Here is a 21,572-nt window from a genome sequence, read left to right on the forward strand (position 1 = left end):
TTATTTTCAGCTCTTTATAAGAGCCACACCATGAGAACCAGTCAACCACAGAGTTTCCTTTGAGTAGACAATGTCTATTGTAACCACTTTAAAAACGGAACACTGACATTATACCTTATAATTCTGACTGCGACTGCAGTGTCATGTTTAACTGTAACTGCAGTTACTATGGTTTACAGTAACACTTGTTTTGATACTTAACATTATTTCCAAGGTCATACAGCTTTAACAATAAAAATAATTGTAACATTTTGAATAACAAGTAAATCGTTTTAAATTTAACTTCACTTTAGAGAAAAAGTCATGTGTTTGAAGTGTGGGCGGGTTTAACAGTCTGCAGTGACTGTGTGCTGTTCTACTTTGTTTTTTTTGAAGACCACAACGAGCTGCATTCTGCTCCACTGTGCCGATGTTTTTTTTAAAGCGTGGAGTTTATCAAATTCATAAAATGTACAGAGGACTGCTATTTATGATTGGTATGTAATGTTTATATTATATGTTTTAAACTCTTCTTTATTTGAATCTGGAAATGTCTGGGCAAAAGCAGAAACAATATTATTAAAACATCATTAATCTTATTACTTAATCCCTATGAAATAAAAGTATGTGGTCTGAATTTTTTTGTATGTTACAGTCATATGGAGTGTGACGGGGTTCAACATTCAGATAACTCCTGTGAAGCATTTCAGAAAAGATGATCCAGTCTTTGGTCAAACCATTATTCAATCAACAGATGGGTTGGTCATTTATTAGAGTTCATTCTAGCTATATATTTATTTTTGAAGTCAATTTTTTTAACATCATCATTAAGAATATTTATTGACCTATTTCAGTAAAATTTTCTTAATTTGTCCTCTTCTAGAGTTTTTGTTCCTTCCCCAAAAAATGGAGCACTTTTCAGGTGTACTTTAAACGATGAATGTGTTGAAGTAAATTCTAAAGGTACATTTGTCTTTTCATAATTTGTTAGTTTCATAATGTCCTCACTGATTGACACGATTACTTTTTCACTCTAAAAGTTTTATTACGTTAATATCTCTTTTAAAGTTGAAAAACCTAAAGGCCTGAGGCCAGTAGCATCAGTAACTACCCTGACATCAGAAGAGGAACAACATGTTATGGTATGTATAAAGATCCTTAAATACGAGGATGTCAGATATGGCCAGCAATTGTTTCATTTGGCAACCTGATTATACTTACAAAAGGTTGGTTTGAGCACAAAGCTATATACCAAACAAGAAGAAAACTGTTTATAATCAGATGTAGTTTGCACAAGGTTTTGGGTCTGTCGCACACCATTTTCACAGTAAAACCACAGACTGGTTTCCGTTTTACATGTGTGACAGACAGAAATATATCAGTTCTTCTTCAGAGAACAGGAAATAAATCTTTTAGAGAGCTGGAAAATGGTGGGAAAATAGTGTGTAGAGCTAGAAATGTAAGAATATAACAGTTTTTCTTGGGGAACTGTATTTGTTTTATTCATTGGGACATTTGGAAATTGTTCAGAATGATGTGACTATCAGGGGGAAGTCATCAGCACTGTGAGTCACAACTGTGATGTCAATCAAAACCATAGTGACAGCACTTCCTCAGTGAAAACTTGTTTTTTTTTTTTTCAAACAATCTCCCCTAAATCAGATTTATTGTGTCTCTAGGAGTTAAAATCTGCTACAAATTCTCATTAAAATAAGAGATTAACATTTGTTTGTTTTGTTGGAATGAAAATGATAGTTGAATATGAAAGGAAATTACTTTTGTGAAAGATGCACTTGTCATGATACGTGCAGAGAAATGAAGCGAGAACTCAAGTGCAGGGAAATGGTGGTTTAATTATAAAAGAAACAAAACAGAAACATAAATTACCCCGAGGGGGAAAACAGACTGACAGAGCAATGCAAAAACGAGGACTAGAAAACAGACATGACTTACTGCACCAAGAACATATGACAACGTGGCCGAACAGGACTGCAAACACCAGGATCATTTAAAGGAGACAAACGAGGAAGCACCAGGTGTACACGCTGAGACAATTAGGGAATAACAAGGAGGGCGGGGTCAAACAATCAACCGGGGGAACACATGGAACAATCACAACACAAACCCATGTGCTCAGACAAGACAGTGACATCTGGTGGCCAACCAGGGCACACCCACAGGATACGTGACACTACCCCCCAACAAAGGAGCAGCTCCCAGATGCTCCACCTGCAACACTAAGAACACACAAAAACATGAAAAATGAAAATACAAAAATGTCAAGAAGGGAGGTGGGCAAGAGACAGATCAGGGGGAGGGATGGTGGGCCAGGCCCGTGCAGAGGCAGGGGGCCCGCAGACCAAGGCCGAGCAGGAGACCAGGACGGATCCGGAGGGACGGACCAGGGGGTTTCCGGCCCAACAGGAACCCCAGCGCACGGCCAGGGTGGGGCCGGAGGGACAAGCCAGGCAGTGACTTTAAGAACGGCCTCTGTGGCCGTGACAGGGCAGACAGTCAGTTCAGAAACGGCCTCTGTGGCCGTGACAGGGCAGGCAGTGAGCTCAGGAACGGTCTCTGTGGCCGTGACAGGGCAGACAGTGAGTTCAGGAACGGTCTCTGGCAGGGTAAGGAGCTCGAGTGGAGCCTGCAGGGCGAGACGTTCGGGTAGAGCCGGCAAGGCGAGGAGCTCGGGTGGCGCCGGCAGGGCAAGGAGTCTGGGTGGCGCCGGCAGGGCAAGGCGCTTGGGTGGCGCCGGCAGGCCAAGAAGTCTGGGTGGCGCCGGCAGGGCGAGGCGCTTGGGTGGCGCCGACAGGGCGAGGCGCTTGGGTGGCGCCGGCAGGGCGAGGCGCTTGGGTGGCGCCGGCAGGGCGAGGCGCTTGGGTGGCGCCGGCAGGGCGAGGCGCTTGGGTGGCGCCGGCAGGGCGAGGCGCTTGGGTGGCGCCGGCAGGGCGAGGCGCTTGGGTGGCGCCGGCAGGGCGAGGCGCTTGGGTGGCGCCGGCAGGGCGAGGCGCTTGGGTGGCTCTGGCACGACCTCCTGGCCAGCAGTGAGCTCCTGGGTAGCCTCCTGGCCTTGTGGGACGGAGAAGGCCTTCCTCCGCCTCTTCCTCCGTCTCCGGGAGCGGGGCGCCGCTGCGGCATCCTCGGCCACCACTAGGGGATTGAGAACGGGCACCGCCGCCTCGGGAGCGCTGTGAGCGGGCACCGCCGCCTCGGGAGCGCTGTGAGCGGGCACCGCCCGCGGCACACAAGCCACTCCCGTAGAGGAACACGCCAGAAACTCCACAAACTCATCAAACGACAGGTGGTCCAGCTCCCCCATCCTCCACACGTCGAGGGGTTCCTCAAGGGCTCTATTAAAAAAGTCCTTGAGAGCCACATCATTATAGCCCAAACCCTCTGCTGCCTCACAGAACGTCCAGGCAAACATCCTCACCTCAGTGCCCCTCTGACGGATGGCGTTCAGCTTCCTGACCTGGAGGATGCGTTGGCAGAGGGGGTTCCTCCCGTTAGGGGCTGGAGGATGGTATGAATCCATTCCCCGCTGAGTTCTCTGTAGTCGGCCACGTTCTGTCATGATACGTGCAGTGCAAATGAAGCGAGAACTCAAGTGCAGGGAAATGGTGGTTTTAATTATAAAAACAAACAAAACAGAAACATAAATTACCCCGAGGGGAAAAACAGACTGACAGAGCAATGCAAAAACGAGGACTAGAAAACAGACATGACTTACTGCACCAAGAACATATGACAACGTGGCCGAACAGGACTGCAAACACCAGGATCATTTAAAGGAGACAAACGAGGAAGCACCAGGTGTACACGCTGAGACAATTAGGGAATAACAAGGAGGGCGGGGTCAAACAATCAACCGGGGGAACACATGGAACAATCACAACACAAACCCATGTGCTCAGACAAGACAGTGACATCTGGTGGCCAACCAGGGCACACCCACAGGATACGTGACAGCACTGTAAAAAAAATCTGTCAAATTTACAGTAAAAAACAGGCAGCTGTGGTTGCCAGAATTCTACCGTAAAAAACACGGTAGCAACGTTTTAGGTTTTACAGTTTTAACTTAAATTTACAGTTAAATACTGTAATTTCTTAAATTGATATAATCTTAATATACCAACCTGTTAAAGAACTGAAATCTGTTTTGTTCCTTTGAAATACACTGATAACCACCAAATGCAGGTGATGATGAGAAAGTCACATGATGAGCCAAAGCCTATCTCAAGTTCTAGCATATAAAGAAGGTGCACAGTGTCATTCACACAAGCACTAAACACCATCATGGTGAGACTCCTTAAACTGAAATATGCTATAAACATTAATTTAACAACATTAGATGTAACATACAACCCTAATAAACATAACTGATAAGAAAAAACTAAGAAGAAACATAGTTATTTCAAAGAAAAAACATCAAATTCAAACAGAATTTGAAATGGAACGCAGGGAATTCTGGGAACGTCAGTTTACCTGTAAATTTTACAGGAACTTTCCGTTAACCATGTAACAGGTTTTTACCGTAGCCTTTTCACAGTTTTTTACCGTTAAAATCACGATCATTTTTTACAGTGATGAAAAAAAAAGAAATATTTAGATTTGTGTATTTTTTTTCTCCTAAGATGTGTAATCAAGTTCGTGTAAAGAAGTCAGCAAATGAGGATTTTAACGGAGATTGCAAACTAATGAATCCCTCTGGAAGAGTCATTGAAAAACTGAATCCTGTTGCATTAGGTACGATTAGACGATTTCATAATAGTATTTCGGATTGAGAAAGATAAAATCCTAACCCTTACCTTTCAAAATCTCTTTCTTCTCAGTCATCAACATCAACAATAACAACAACACCAACAACAATAACAATCATTATCAAGGTGGAAGAACTGGTCAAGGTGAGCTCACATGAGAAAAAAATGTAATAAAGTGTTGTCTCAGTTTGACTCTTTTAAAGAATCTGATTGCTAATTTACATTTTGATCAATATTTACAAGATCAACGGAGGATGAGAAGAGACACCCAACCAGACAGTGACACAAAAGTTAAAGATAAGGATTATGATGGTACTAATCTTGTTTTTCCTTTCAAATAAATGTCAAAGATTTGAATGTAAAACTAACAGATGCCTAAAACTAGTCATTTATAATTATCGATATCAGTCAATGTCAATGTCAAGCAGGTGGAAATTCCTTTACGCTACTAATCGGAGCCGGATGTGACGACACGCAGACTGTGATAAAGTAGTCTATGATGTGCATTTGCAATAAGCCTGTTTGTTCTTTTTGTTCAGATCAATTAAAAAATCCACCCATGATTTTACTCAGAAAACATGCAGAACTGTAAATGTGAAAAAATGGTTTAAAGGCTGAAATGTGATGTTTATCATTTTAGAAGACTTTTTTTTTTGTGAAAACCTGTATCTGAGTTGTAAATCATGATATTGGTTTAAAATATTACTAGACATTGCTCTATCCCGCTCATACATATTAATTTTATTTCTGCAGAAAAGTAACAAATGCCTTAAATTAGATTTTAAAAATCCTGTAGATACTATAGGCCTAAATAGTTCAAATTCCTTCCTTGATATTTGTTGATATTTGTGTTTTGGAAGACAGACTGCATAGGGCCCAGAGGTTGAAATTGGCCCAGAACGGGAGGGGTGTAGCATGGGTCAAGGAAGAACACCGTACATTCTGACCAGGGGCAGTTCTAGACCCTTTTTCGATTGTCATCTGCTTTATTTGTTTGTTCAATTTGCACACACTGAAAATGGGTTGGAGCTCTTATTTTTTAACTCTCAAAGTGCTCCAGATTACTGAATTTAACTTTAAAATGTATAAACTTTTCTCCCTGGTGGGCATGCCCCCAGATCCCCCTTTTGGCTGCAGCCCTGGATGTTTTCAAATCCTACAAACGCTCGTGATCAAAAACAAAATACCAAATCCAGCACATATTGGTGCATGACAAGATACCAAAATGAAGTATTCGTACCTCATAACTAAATACAAAATGGATGGGAACTGAAAAAGGTCCACTTTGTGAAAACAAGAACCCCCCTTCCACTAGGCTGTCTACGGGCCTGACACGTGACTGTAATTAAATTATATTTCAGTTTTATATGTCCATCTGATTACACATAGCCTGGGATGACACAGGATTTGCATTTTAAAGAGAACCAGTTCGAAGGAAGAATAATTTGCTTTTTGGGTTAAAAGAATTTCTTAATATGACATTCTAATGGTATGACAATTATAGAGATTAGACTGTACAGAAATTGAAATATACGGTAATACACACTATATACACATAGTCACGCAATGCTGATGTTGTTAACATTAACAATTTGAGAGCAAATTATAAAAATAATAATAATTTGCACGGTTTGATGTGATATGAGCAAAACGATCGTTAGATTTAAAAACCACTGGTAGCACGATTTATTGTAATGCTTTTTTCCTCATTTGGTCAGAACAAACTTGGCAGACTTGTTTCTTACTGTTCAGATGACAATATCCGGAGAAAATTCTTATTTTGGTCAATAATTCCAAGATGTAGTCTAGAATCTGTGATTCAGAAGTACACCAGTGCAGTACCTGACAGTCACACATACTCCTCAAAACATTAGTTTCATCCACGCTGGAGTTCTGCCGGTGCACAACCCATGTAATAAAGATAATTCCGCAAGTAACCGCAATTGCAGGTTTTCAAACAGAGATGGAGACTAAGAGATAAAACTTACATACTGCAGCTTTAAGTAAAAAAAAACCTCTAGTCTTCCTTAATACAGAACTAACACTTGAGTAAAACATTTATACGTATTATAACTAACAAGTATTGAATGAAGATAACAAAGGCTTGAAATTTACTTCTGTCACAGTGAATGTGCCACTGCCATCAAGATCTGCACCTCTGTCTCCTGCTACAAACCAACTGGAAAATGAAAAACCCAACAGCAACAACAACAACAACAACAATCACTATCGAGGTGGAAGGATCGATGAAGGTTAGTTTGTTTATAATTTAAAATCATACCACCTACCATGACTATATCCATGGCGAGAGACAAGAGAAAATAGAAAAAGGTAAATAAATAAACAATTCTTATCATAATAAATAAAGCATAAGATATAAGCTACAAACAAAACTTTGATAAAAAATTAGTTTATCTAAATATGGCCTCACTTCATTAAAAACCTTTTCATAAGAATTGAACTGAAAAGAGAGGACTTAAAACCACATAGTGCATTAAAATATAGAGATATTGGAGAGTACATCTGAAATTGGAATAAACTGTTGCCTTAGTGGGACTCATTTAAGGAATCTGATTGATCATTTTCTTTGTCAATATCTACAAGTTAAACGGAGGATGAGAAGAGACGCCGAGTTGGATAGTGACCCAGATGAGGATGATGGTACTAATCTTTGTTCAGCCTTTGAAATAAATCAGCATGTATTATTTCATACTAATGGTGTTGTACTAAAGATGCGTAGATCATTGTCTCCAAAGAAACCATTATTTCTATACTGATGTTTTAGATCATGTTTTATAGATGCTGGGACAGAGATTGCTTTTGTGCTGGACGGCTCTGGTAGCATTCAACCTGATGACTTTCAGAGAGCCAAAGAATTCATCTACAATGTCATGTTCAATGTTTGGAACACATGTTTTAATGCAAGTATAAACTAAAGCTTTTTAATTAGATACATGTATAGCCATTTTTAAGTACAATTTAAAAGGTGTATTATATTTGTTTAAAAAAAAATCTCTCTTCAGTGTGACTTTGCAGTAGTGCAATATGGTGACGAGATCAGGACAGAGCTCTCACTACTGGACAATAAGGAGAGTGCCAGAGCCTTGCAAAAGGTCAAAGATATAAAGCAAATTTTCAAGATCACAAAGACAGCCTCAGCCATCCATCATGTCCTGTGAGTTTACAGATTTTATGTGAAATACTAGACATTTTACACCTTAAGTGTTTGGTTGAAATGCAGCACTTTTGATGGTGATACGTTAATGTCATGGTTTCAGTGGTTTTACTGGTTGTTTACAGCACAGATATCTTCATCCCTGAGAATGGATCAAAAAAGAACTCCACAAAAATAATAATTGTATTATCTGACGGGAAGATTTTGGGAGACCCAATGAATCTTACTGATGTTTTGAACATGCCTCAAATGAAAGATGTCATTCGCTATTCCATAGGAGTAAGTGTCCTGTTTACTTTTAGATAGATTTTAGATAATAAATCACAAATAAATTTTTTTTAAAGGTTTTTTACATCATATTTTGGAACATATTTAATTGATTATCTGTTCTGGTTCACCAGTCCTACTAAAACACTTATATCAGCTATATTACAGTTTTTACTTAATGATAATTTTTGTTCATGGTTTAACAGAATAAATCATGTAACCCAAGCACTTGCAATAACATCGTGCTATCTTTAGGTTGGTGAAGGCATTCTGTCAAATTCTGAAGCAATAGAGGAGATGACACAAATAGCAGATCCTGATAAGTTTTACAAGGTTTCCAGTTATGCCGCATTAGAAGACATTCAGTCCTCACTGCAACAAAATTTAACAGATATTGAAGGTAAGAAAGTTTGCATCAAACATTACACAATAGAATAGAAAGGCAGTTTTGTGGATAGTTCCCCATGCTAAAAATCTGATCGGATGAGCTGTAGCCTAGATAAACAGCCACTGTCAATTTAAAGAGATAGTTCACTCAAAAGTGAAAATTCTGTCATTAATTACTCACCCTCATGTCGTTCCAAACCCATAAGACCTTCATTCATCTTCAGAACACAAATTAAGATATTTTTGATGAAATCCGAGGGCTTTCTGCCCCTGCATAGACAGCAACGCAACTGAAATGTTCAAGACCCAGAAAGGTAGGAAGGATAATGTTAAAATAGTCCATGTAACATCAGTGGTTCAACCGTAATGTTATTGTCACAACACGTTGGAGCCAGGGAACAAGGAGGTGAGGAACTTTTCAAAACAGACTTTATCCAAACACTGGGAACGCTGGAGACACGGAGGGACAAACTCAGATTGACGATTAAGACCAGACACCGAGGCAGGGAAGCAGAGGACTTATAAATGCTGGGGAAAACTAGATAATTAATGACACACGGCTGGAGACCAATAAACTAATGAACCTAAATGGGGACAGGAACAGGAACTAACCAAATATGGGCATGAGAGGAAGGGAAACAAGAAGACAGGACTAACATTTACTCCCCTTCTCCCGGAAGGCGCGTCTTGCGCTTTTCAACATCTAACGGGGAGGGGGGGGGGCGTTCTGGAGGCCTCCAGGGACCAGGAGACATAACAGACGGCCTCCAGGGCGGCGCCCCTTTCCAGGACCCATGGCGGGTCCAGGGACTCGGGAGGCCATGATAGGACCGCCTCCGAGGCCGCGACCCCAGCCCCCGCCTCTACGGCAGGAGCCCTACTACCCCCCCAAAAAAAATTTCCTTGGGGGAAGTAGGGGCTTGATCGGGCTGGCGTTCTTGAGGACCTGGCACTTGGGGGCACTCGGGAGAAGCGGACACTTGAGGGACTGGCCCTGGAGAGGCGGGCACTGGAGGGTGCTGTCTGGAGGCGCAGGCACGGCATAGCGCTTTCGAGGGACTGGCACTGGGCTTGAGTGAGCAGTGACCGGCAGGCTTGCCATACGAACCGCCGGTGGGCTTGCCATACTAACTGCCGGCGGGCTTGCCATACTCACTGCCGGCAGGCTTGGGAGAGCCGCGGACGGCAGCGTTGCTTTCCCCACGGACAACGGGTTTGGGAGAACCGTAGACGGCGGCGTTACTTTCCCCACGGACGGCGGGCTTGGGAGAGCCACGGACAGCGGCGTAGAATTCCCCGCAGACGGCGGGCTTGGGAGAGCCGCGGACGGCAGCGTTGAATTCCCTGTGGACGGCGGGTTTGGAAGAGCCGCGGGCGGCGGCGGGCTTGACTGCGGAGCGACCCATGGGATTCCAGCTCGGGATCGGAGACTCTCCAGACTCTCCCTCCTTCCAATCGAGGTTGGTGGTGTCTGGGAGTTCCGTTGGCCAGTGGTAGGTGATCCTGAGCCGGAACAGTGTCACGAGGACATCTCTGTCGAGGGAGCTCGTAGGTGAGTGGGTCGTGGCTCGTCTCCATGTTAAAGATCCGGTCTTCTGTCACATTTTGTAGGAACCAGGGAACGAGGAGGCGAGGAACTTTTCAAAACATAGACTTTATTTATCCAAACACTGGGAACACTGGAGACACGGAAGGACAAACTTAAAATGACAATTAAGACCGGACACAGAGGCAGGGAAGCAGAGGACTTATAAACGCTGGGGAAAACTAGATAATTAATGACACATGGCTGGAGACTAATAAACTAATTAACCTAAAAGGGGACAGGAACAGGAACTAACCAAATATGGGGACGAGAGGAGGGGAAACAAAAGACACAATAAGACTTTTTTGTGCACAAAGGAAATAAAAATAATTTGTATTCCAAAGGTCTTACGGGTTTGGAACGATATGAGGGTGAGTAATTAATGACAGAATTTTCATTTAAGACTTGCAGACAATCACAAGTTTCTGATTGTCATTGTAGTTAAGTGAAAAAAAGTAAATATTGAGTATAACATTTTAAATACAATATTGTCAGCTACTTTGTCTAATTTTCCACGAACAAACATTGTTCTAAACAAAGAAATAGTCAAATCAAGCTTTGTATCTCCAATCAACACATGTAGGTGGTTTTTTGTGGATAAATCGATGTACTTGAAGTAAATATTTCAGTGACTTCCTTATTTTTCCTCATGGATCATGTAGACAAAATGATGCAGATAATTATTAGAAGAATGTTTTATATTAATTATTTAAATAAATTAATAAGAAATAAAATAATAAAATCAGATTATAGCAGATTTCTTTTTTTTTTTAAAGACGGATTCAGTTGTAATCTCTACATAAACTTCTTGATGGAGAAAATCAAGGTATACTTGAAGGAATCGGTTAAGTGAATGTTTCAGTGACTCCCCTATAAAGAGCCAATTGTTTAGTTCCCAAATATATTTTAATGAATCGGTTGAATAATGATCAATGACTCCCTTGTAAAGACAAATTCAGTTGTTACCATCTACAGGTTTATCAATATAACTAATGAGTAACTAATGAATAACTAATGAGTCACTGAAAAATTCCCACCACCAATGCAGAAACTGACCATCTGTCTGGAGTGTGCAAGAGGACAGTGAATATCCTAAAAATTTACTTTAGACTCTTTTTTTAACTGAATATGAAGGATATTATTAATGTGAAATAAGTTTCATGCAATTATCTGACCACTTTGTGTCTCAGGCACTGGATTTATTTTCCAGCTCGCTGAAGCTGGATTCAGCTCCCATCTCATGCAGGACGTAAGTAGGATTTTTAGTTTCTGATACCTTTTATTTAAGAAACTAATCTTTGTATTAAACACTATTGAGAATGTGTGGATGTTTGAAACCACTTTTACCAAGATGATTAATTGATATACTAATAACATTAATTTGTTTTTGTTTTCTGTTTAGAATTCTGTTCTTTTTGGAGCAGTTGGAGCCTATGCCTGGAGTGGTGGAGTCATTTTGCAATCTGATAAAACCGTGAAATTCTTGAATGACTCAAATAATGGACCCAAATATTCCTATTTAGGTAAGTGATAGTTGGAAATGTTGTGAAAGCAGTATATATATATATATATATATATATCAAGATGCTGATTAGACAGCATGATTATCACACAGGTGTGCATTAGGCTGGCCACAATAAAAGGCCACTCTAAAATGTGCAGTTTTACTGTACCGAAAGCCAATCAGTATCTGGTGTGACCGCCATTTGCCTCATGCAGTGCAACACATCTGATCAGGTTGTTCTTGTAAACGGAGCTCTTCAATGGCTGTGCGAAGTTGCTGGATATTGGCAGGAACTGGAACACGCTGTCGTATACGCTGATCCAGAGCATCCCAAACATGCTTAATGGGTGACTGTCCGGTGAGTATGCTGGCCATGCAAGAACTGGGATGTTTTCAGCTTCCAGGAATTGTGTACAGATCCTTGCAACATGGGGACGTGCATTATCATGCTGCAACATGAGGTGATGGTTGTGGATGAATGGCACAACAATGGGCCTCAGGATCTCGTCACGGTATCTCTGTGCATTCAAAATGCCATCAATAAAATGCACCTGTGTTCATTGTCCATAACATACGCCTGCCCATACCATAACCCCACCACCACCATGGGCCACTCGATCAACAACGTTGACATCAGCAAACCTCTCACCCACATGACGCCATACACGCTGTCTGCCATCTGCCCTGTACAGTGAAAACCAGGATTCATCCGTGAAGAGAACACCTCTCCAAAGTGCCAGACGCCATCGAATGTGAGCATTTGCCCACTCAAGTCGGTTACGATGACGAACTGCATTCAGGTCGAGACCCCGATGAGGATGACGAGCATGCAGATGAGCTTCCCTGAGATGGTTTCTGACAGTTTGTGCAGAAATTCTTTGGTTATGCAAACCGATTGTTGCAGCAGCTGTCCGGGTGGCTGGTCTCAGACGATCTTGGAGGTGAAGATGCTGGATGTGGAGGTCCTGGGCTGGTGTGGTTACACGTGGTCAAAGGTTGTGAGGCCGGTTGGATGTACTGCCAAATTCTCTGAAATGCCTTTGGAGATGGCTTATGGTAGAGAAATTAACATTTAATTCACGGGCAACAGCTCTGGTGGACATTCCTGCAGTCAGCATGCCAATTGCATGCTCCCTCAAAACTTGTGACAGCTGTGGCATTGTACTGTGTGATAAAACTGCACATTTTAGAGTGGCCTTTTGTTGTGGCCAGCCTAAGGCACACCTGTGCAATAATCATGCTGTCTAATCAGCATCTTGATATGCCACACCTGTGAGGTGGATGGATTATCTTGGCAAAGGAGGTGCTCACTAACACAGATTTAGACAGATTTGTGAACAATATTTGAGAGAAATAGACCTTTTGTGGACATAGAAAAAGTCTTAGATCTTTGAGTTCAGCTCATGAAAAATGGGGGCAAAAACAAAAGTGTTGCATTTATAATTTTGTTCAGTGTATATACAGTATATTGTACACCTGGATACATGAAAGTCATCTCAGGTTCTTGTTTGTTTAATCTCCTTCTCGATCACAGGTTACAGTGTCACTTCTGCTAAAGTAAAACCCAGTAAAACACTCTACATCTCTGGTGCACCACGGTATAACTTGACTGGTGGAGTATTTATTTTTGATGGCTCTGAAAAGTATGTGCTCCAGGGAGATCAGGTATATGTAGTTAAAACTATTGATATTAACACACCAGACTGTTTGTTTTAAGTTTTGGGCACTCAAAATAAACAAATAAATAAATAAATAAAACATATTTCAGTCTTTTTAAGACCAGACCATTTTTGCTGACCAGTTTCCACTAAAATTAACTGAGTAATCTTTAAATGGTATACATATGAATTCATAGTAAATGTTACATATTTAATTAAAATAAAACGTCAGTATGAACTTTTAAAACCTCTAAAACAATGTTTTTAAACAATACAAGACAATACGTTTAAAATGTCCCTTTTTAAAAACATTCATTTAAAACCTTTATTACTACAAGCCCCAGTTTATGCATTTGTTTCTTAATTATATGATATGATGTACGATAATAATGAAGTACTGTATAATTATCATAGGTTGGATCTTATTTTGGATCAGTTCTTTGTGCCTTGGACATTGATAAAGATGGATACACAGATTATCTATTAGTTGGAGCACCACATTTCCATCTAAATGGTGAAGAAGGCAAAGTGCTAGTGTACAAACTGAATCAGGTAAGATCATACTCTCCTTTCAGCTGTTGGATAAATGTGGACAGTGGTTTAAAATGATTTGTATCTCATGAGGTCATTTTTAATCATCCCAAAGCAGGACAGGCTTGAGAGTGTGTCCTGGGAGCTGAAGGGTGATGAAGGACAGACCTTCGCCAGGTTTGGTGCAGCCATTGCCTCTATTGGAGATATTGATGGGAACAAATTCAATGATGTAGCAGTTGGTGCTCCTCTAGAAACAGATTCCTCTGGAAGCATTTACATTTACAATGGATTCAATCATGGACTTAACTTTTCACAAGTGCGTTTCAGCATATATTCCTTACTCTTTGAGCTTTTTAATATATCTTTGTTGGAGTGTTTACATTATATTTTATTATTTGAAATGTATTGTGATATATATAATATTCTATTTTGTATACATTAAAATGATCGCTGTCAAACGATTAATCGCGATTAATTGCATCCAAAATAAGTTTTTGTTTTTGTGTGTAAACATTTATGTGTGTGTAGTTTATATTTATTATGTATATATAAATGCATACACATGCATGTATATATTTAAGAAAAAAGTGTTATGTTTATATAATAAAAATATTCATATATAATATAAATTATATGAATATAATTATATGCATATAAATGCATGTAAATATTTTCAAAATATATAATGTATGTGTATTTATAAATACATAATAAATATACACAGTACACACACATATATTATGTGAACAAAAACTTTTATTTTGGATGCGATTAATCATTTGACAGCACTAATTAAAATATATTCAAAAAAAATATATATATATACATATATATATACATATACATATACATACACACACACACACACACCGGCCACTTTATTAGGTACACCTGTTCAATTGCTTGGTAACACAAATTGCAAATCAGCCAATCACATGGCAGCAACTCAGTGCATTTAGGCATCTAGATGTTGTGAAGACGACTTGCTGAAGTTCAAACCGAGCATCAGAATGGGGAAGAAAGGGGATTTAAGTGACTTTGAACGTGGAATGGTTGTTGATGCCAGACGGGCCGGTCTGAGTATTTCAAAAGCTGCTGATCTACTGGGATTTTCACGCACAACCATCTCTAGGGTTTACAGAGAATGGTTCGAAAAAGAGAAAATATCCAGTGAGCGGCAGTTGTGTGGATGAAAATGCCTTGTTGATGTCAGAGGTCAGAGGAGAATGGGCAGAATGGTTAGAGATGATAGAAAGGCAACAGTAACTCAAATAACCACTCGTTACAACCAAGGTATGCAGAATACCATCTCTGAACGCACAACACGTCGAACCCTGAAGCAGATGGGCTACAGCAGCAGAAGACCACACCGGGTGCCGCTCCTGTCAGCTAAGAACAGGAAACGGAGGCTACAATTCGCACAGCTTCACCAAAATTGGACAATAGAAGATTGGAAAAACGTTGCCTGGTCTGATGAGTCTCGATTTCTGCTGCAACATTCAGATGATAGGGTCAGAATTTGGCATAAAGAACATGAAAGCATGGATCCATCCTGCCTTGTCTCAACGGTTCAGGCTGGTGGTGGTGGTGTAATGGTGTGGGTGATATTTTCTTGGCACACTTTGGGCCCATTAGTACCAATTGAGCATCGTTTAAACGCCACAGCCTACCTGAGTATTGTTGCTGACCATGTCCATCCCTTTATGACTACAGTGTGTCCATCTTCTGATGGCTACTTCCAGCAGGATAATGCACCATGTCACAAAGCTCAAATCATCTCAGACTGGTTTCTTGAACATGACAATGAGTTCACTTTACTCAAATGGCCTCCACAGTCACCAGATCTCAATCCAATAGAGCACCTTTGGGATGTGGTGGAACGGGAGATTCGCATCATGGATGCGCAGCCAAGAAATCTGCAGCAGCTGCATGATGCTATCATGTCAATATGGACCAAAATCTCTGAGGAATGTTTCCAACACCTTGTTGAATCTATGCCACAAAGAATTAAGGCAGTTCTGAAGTCAAAAGGGGTCCAACCCAGGACTAGCAAGGTGTACCTAATAAAGTGACCAGTGAGAGTGTGTGTGTGTGTGTATATATATATATAAATTTTATAATGTTTTAATTATAATCTAAAGTTATTATTTTGTATTATTATTGTTTTTCTATTTTTGGACATTATCTGAGTCTTGTATTTTTCCTCATGGATTATGTTGACAAAATGATGCAGATAATTATTAGAAGAGTGTTTTATATTAATTATTTTAATCAAATTAATACAAATAAAATAATAAAAGCTTAATTTAAAAAAATCCTACCGTAGCACAAATTATAAAAAAAAAAAGACTGATTCAGTTGGAGTCTCTACATGAACACTTGATGGAGAAAATCAAGACGATGCAAAAAAACATCTCTTTCTTTATGACAGTTATGACCCTGTTTCTTCGAGAGACACAAAATGGAGCTCATTGTCACTTTTATTCTAAAAATAAATGAGACATGAAGGATGGTTGCTTTAAAGGTAGTCTTTTCATCTCTGTGTCATTTGAAGTATTTTAATGTAATTTGCTATTTCCTCCCTAGAAAATTTCTCCCTCAGATTTTAGAATGAAACTTGTGCACTTTGGTCAGTCAGTAAGTGGTGCACCTGCTACTGCATCAAATAAGGCCTCCATCGCTGTTGGAAGTCAAGGGGGAGTGTTTCTTTTCGAGTGAGTAAAAAATATATTGTTATATTGTTCAAAGTGACAAACTATTTTTAATTTTGTAATTTTAATATTATACTTGTACAGTGTATTATACAGTGTACTTTCTGTTTCATTAGTGGATGGTGGAGCCTTCTCAGATGTTGTTTAATGTCTAAACTTTTTTTTTTTTTTTTTTTTTTTTTACAGGACTATCCCTGTTATTGTTATCAAACCAGATATGACAATTACTCCAGATGTCATTCCTCTCAATCAACAGATGATCGAAATATCCAGCAAGCTTGACATAATGTACCACATATGCTTTAAAGTGATTAATGAAAAGCTTCAAAGTAAGTATTCTCTTTCAGTTCAGTCAGTATTTTTGATCTAAAACAATCCTTATGATTATTTTAACCATATTCACTTTGTCATTTTAAGTTCAACTTCCTATTAAGTACCAAATTGCCTTTGATTCTGGAGTAAACCAAAAGCGCCTCACTGTTGACAGCAGAGATCTTTATAAAAACACTTTCACCTTGACACCAGACGAAGAGTGTGCACCTCCTATCAAACTAAAATATTTGGTACGTTGGCTCTGTTTGACTTGTCTGGTTTTTAAGAAAATAAAACATGTGACAGGAACAGATGCTCGGTACAAATTGTAAGAAAAATTGACAGCATTCAGTAAACAGCAAATGATTTATAATAAAAATAATTTGAGAGCGTTGACTCTTTCTATATGATGCTGACTGAGAAGAACTGTGTCTTCCTTTCAGGGCTGTTTTGATTGTTTTTCACCTATTAAAATCAAGCTTAATTTTTCATTGGATCAACCCACAAACGAAGCCCCTAAACGAATCCTTGATGCATTTACTCCAACAGAGGTTGTAAAGGAGGTAAAATATTTTTAAGCATATTCATGACATAAAGATTTCTCAAGCACTTGTAAACATATTTATCTTTTACTATTTGTTCACTACTTCACTTCATTTGCGGCCAGAAAGATTCTTCAAATGCTTTAAAAGCAGTGTCTTATGCTCATCAAGGCTGCATTTGATCAAAAATACAGTAAAAACACTAACATTCAATATTAAAATAACTGTTTTCTGTTTGAATATATCTTAAAATGTGTGATACAAAGCTGAATTTTCAGCATCATTACTCCAGTCTTCAGTGTCACATGATCCTTCAGAAATCATTCTAATAATTGTAGAGAAACCATAATGCTTTTTTTTCAGAATTCAGCATTTATTTGAAATACAAACATTTGTATTATAAATCTCTTTACTGTAACTTTTGATCAATTTCCTGCATCCTTGCTGAATAAAATTTAGTAAAAAAAAAAGAAATCTCATCTATCATGTAGTCATTATGCATATTGTGAAATTTTTCATTAAATGGCTTAATTTCTGTAATAACATTTAAAATGATCATATCATAAAATTGTCATCTTTTTGTCTTTTTTAGATTTTCTTTGAAAAGGATTGCAAGGATACAAATTGTAAACCAAAAATTACATTATCTGATTCAAAAATTAGGTATGTACTGATTAAATGTACTCTATTTTAATTTGAAAAGGGACCTCTGTGGGCCCAGCTACATCTTTTTTAAGTAAAAATATAGTGCTGTGTTTTTGTAACTAAAATGATTCATATTTCAGTGAAACTTCGATTATAATCGGAGAAACTCAAAGCTTGAGTATCATTTTCAATCTTACAAACACTGAAGACTCTTCCTATATGACCACCCTGACTTTGACCTTCCCCAGCATACTGAGTCAAAAGGTAAAAACATGACCGCATCTTCAAAAGCCAATTACATCTGCAACCTGACAATGACAAATACATGACAACCTGGTTTGGTGTCTCACTTACAGAAAATAGAAGGTGCCACCTGTCCTGTGAAGACTGACAATCAAATACAGTGTAATCTTCAACACCCTGTTTTCAGAAGAGGAGCACAGGTATGAATCAGTCACACATCTTTGAAACCTTAGAAATCTGATCTCATTTGCACCTGATTTTCAGTAATGAAAAGGTTGTTTTTTTCCAGATCAACCTTTTCATCTCATGGCAGCCCAATGACATCAAATCAGATTTGAAGAATTCTGAGATTACTGCTAATCTAACCAGGTTTGAGAGCTGCATTTCCAAAATTTGGTGTAGAAACGTTTTATACTCAGAAATTGCTAGTAAAGTTCACAATTACAGAAAAACATCAAGTGATGCATTTAATTAGATGTGAAATTTTGAAGTAAAATAGTACTTTTTGTAAAATGTGCTCCAATAATCATTTAATTAAATAAGTTTACATTTTTACAGTGTATACAAATTTAATCTTTAAACTTTTATTTTTAAAACATTTTTCTCTGGTTTTAGTCAGAATCATGGCTCTGAAATTCTGGACTCTAAAATATATGCATTTACTGTGAAGTATTCCCTACCGATCCAGCTAACTGGGTAGGTGAACAAACAACCTGATAAGTATTTCACACAAAACCTCTTCATTTTGTAATATTATGCATATTTTTGAATATTATTATAATTATTTGTTTCTCAACAACAGCACAGCCCATCCAAGCAGACTCAGTATTGAAGAGGGGGGGAAAGGAAAGACTCAGAATATGCATTTTTCATTTCAGGTACAGTATAAAAAATCTGATCTCAAAATAGAATGAGCTAAATATGGTTTTTATTTTTATATTATACATTAAATATTGTATTCTGATTTAGTTTACAGGTGAAAATAAGTATGGCGCTACAGTCAGTGTAAATGTTACCATATCAAAGGAAACCTTCAAAACTGATTTGGATATCGTTAGTGTCACACCACGTGAGGTATCGCATGAAATGCAATATTTAGTTCATAGACTGACAATAAACAGCAGGAAAGCTTTCAAACTAATATCTATTGCTCCTTTCATATTAGGAGTGTGTTTTTTCAGAAAATACTAACGCGAAGGTAAGATATTACCCTGACACAATGACCATGCTTTCAAAAAAATTTAAATAAAAGTAGTTTAAATATAAAATGCATTTTATTTTTTTGTGCATGTAGGGATCCTATGTCATCAAATGTGCCATGACAAAGCTGCAGGAAATCAAAATTGATGCCAGTGTTTTGATACATGATGTTCAGGTATAGTAATATAGTTCAGGTATTCTGATAATCGTTTGCATCAATTAACTGTTTATCCAATAATCTTTTCAAAATGATAGGAAAAATCAGAAAAGATTACTGCCGTAGGAACATACAGCTTTGATGAGACCGTCTATGCTGCGAAGGATACTTTGAGGACCATCCCGGTGAGCTGCAGTCCTTTTCAAGCATGCAAACATGTTATCATATATTTAGTTAGTTACTGATATCATGCCATGCAGGTGGAGGTGATAATTACAAAGCTGCAGGTGACTACATCTAAAGGTCCCATCATTGGAGGATCCATAGGCGGCTTTCTGCTCCTTTTCATCATCATTATCATTCTCATTAAGGTAAAACAAACACTTCCTCTCTGTCTACACACTTACACTGATAATGATGGTACAAGGAAGATCAAGTCGAGCAAATTGCATTGTGGGATATTGTATTCCTTGCAGAAACCTGCAATTGTTTACTGTGAATTTTGGTGAATGTTGACCATTTGAGTATTTTATGCTTAAAATGTGTGCATAGAGAAGAAATAGTGAGAGTTGTAAGGTTCTATGCTGACTCTGTGATCTCATGTTCAGTGTGGCTTTTTCCGTCGCCGCCGTAAAGTGGACCAAGCACAGAGTCCAAACTGAAGACCAGCACAGCCCAGGAGAGACCATACATTACCATATATCTTGCTTAAGTTTGTGTCCAAAAAAATATTGTTTGCAAGATGAAAGTTATTGTCTTGTTTTTATTGTCAGTGTAACATTAAGAAGAAGCTTTTTAATGATTTATTGTATTTCTCTATATACAATATTAAAGAATGAAAGACAAAACCTGTGTTTCTAAATCCTAAATATCCCACAATCAAGGGCCTAACAGTTATTTCCTTGCATGGACGTCATTTGCTCAAGATCAAAACCAAAAGTCAAAGATAATTTTTCTGATGGATTTTATGATCCATCATTTACAGTATAGCATCTATGGCAATCAAATGGCAAGCCCCATTTATAAACCAATTGTTACCCTGGAGCACAAAACCATTCTTAAGTCGCTGGGGTATATTTATAGCAATAGCCAAAATTACATTGTATGGGTCAAAATTATTGATTTTTCTTTTATGCCAAAAAATCATTAGGACATTAAGTAAATATAATGTTCCATGAATATATTTAGTAAATCTCCTACTATAAATATATCAGAACTTAATTTTTGAATAGTAGTATGCATTGCTAAGAACTTCATTTGGACAACTTTAAAGGCAATTTTCTCAGTATTTAGATTTTTGCACCCTCAGATTCCACATTTTCAAATAGTTGTGTCTCGGCCAAATATTGTCCTATCCTAACAAACCAAACATCAATTGAAAGTGTAGTTATTCAGCTTTCAGGTTATGTTTAAATCTCAATTTCGAAAAATTGACCCTTATGACTGATTTTGTGGTCCAGGGTCACAATTTGCATGAAAAAAGGGGTATTTTGAAGGTGAGTTCTCTTGCCTGGTTTAAGATGATTTCCCAGCCTGGTCAAGGTCATGTTTAACTAGTTGACTAGTGGTTCTGGTGAGCTGAAAAGGGCTCAAACTCTTTATAAAACAAACAATCATATAACCAACTTCCCTAGGCTAGGAACAAAGAAGAGACATCATACTGTTTTGAAACTGGAAATAAAGTCTTTTATCTAGTGGTCAATCACTTCCACATGGTCTACATAAACAGTCACACATATATACACGAGGTCAAGTGATATGCTCTAGCTCTCACATGTCTGGCTATGTTTAGTCTTGCGTGTGATTACTGAATGTAACAGCTTGATATGTGAAAATAAATGACCACCAAGCAAAGATTTTTTCTCTCACTCTCTCTATAAACTGCGTAGTACGCAATAATGATTATGCACCTA

At 38.6% G+C, this 21,572-nt stretch overlaps 1 protein-coding gene across 2 annotated transcripts; it reads left to right on the forward strand.

The window, feature by feature from the left end:
* The first annotated feature begins 356 nt into the window (after window positions 1-356).
* itgae.2 (integrin, alpha E, tandem duplicate 2) lies at window positions 357-21,510 on the forward strand. Of its 2 annotated transcripts, none has more exons than XM_079391516.1 (34): window positions 357-476; window positions 635-737; window positions 863-942; window positions 1,048-1,121; window positions 4,614-4,725; window positions 4,812-4,883; window positions 4,983-5,051; window positions 6,866-6,991; window positions 7,344-7,400; window positions 7,539-7,660; window positions 7,763-7,914; window positions 8,040-8,193; window positions 8,437-8,581; window positions 11,344-11,402; window positions 11,556-11,676; window positions 13,192-13,322; window positions 13,730-13,867; window positions 13,965-14,165; window positions 16,436-16,563; window positions 16,747-16,889; window positions 16,978-17,123; window positions 17,316-17,435; window positions 18,007-18,077; window positions 18,200-18,323; window positions 18,416-18,502; window positions 18,592-18,671; window positions 18,918-18,998; window positions 19,105-19,180; window positions 19,272-19,376; window positions 19,468-19,500; window positions 19,597-19,677; window positions 19,758-19,844; window positions 19,920-20,030; window positions 20,268-21,510. In XM_079391516.1, the coding sequence occupies exons 1-34, from the start codon at window positions 410-412 to the stop codon at window positions 20,319-20,321; spliced, it is 3,510 nt and encodes a 1,169-aa protein (XP_079247642.1). In that variant the 5' UTR covers window positions 357-409; the 3' UTR covers window positions 20,322-21,510. The 2 variants fall into 2 exon arrangements, with proteins under 2 accessions (XP_079247642.1, XP_079247641.1); XM_079391515.1 differs by having other exon boundaries at window positions 365-476; window positions 13,962-14,165.
* The last annotated feature ends 62 nt before the right edge of the window (window positions 21,511-21,572 follow it).

The sequence above is a fragment of the Barbus barbus genome (genome assembly GCF_936440315.1).
Source record: "Barbus barbus genome assembly, chromosome: 34".
NCBI classification, from domain to species: Eukaryota; Metazoa; Chordata; class Actinopteri; order Cypriniformes; family Cyprinidae; genus Barbus; species Barbus barbus.

What these genes read in the sequence shown, in the direction of transcription:
- itgae.2 (XM_079391515.1), top strand. Translation starts at nt 410, where the DNA reads ATGTTTTTTTTAAAGCGTGGAGTTTATCAAATTCATAAAATGTACAGA. An exon ending in GATTAATGAAAAGCTTCAAA is followed by an intron (nt 16,890 to 16,977) that starts GTAAGTATTCTC and finishes TGTCATTTTAAG; the next exon opens with TTCAACTTCCTATTAAGTAC. An exon ending in CAACAGAGGTTGTAAAGGAG is followed by an intron (nt 17,436 to 18,006) that starts GTAAAATATTTT and finishes TGTCTTTTTTAG; the next exon opens with ATTTTCTTTGAAAAGGATTG.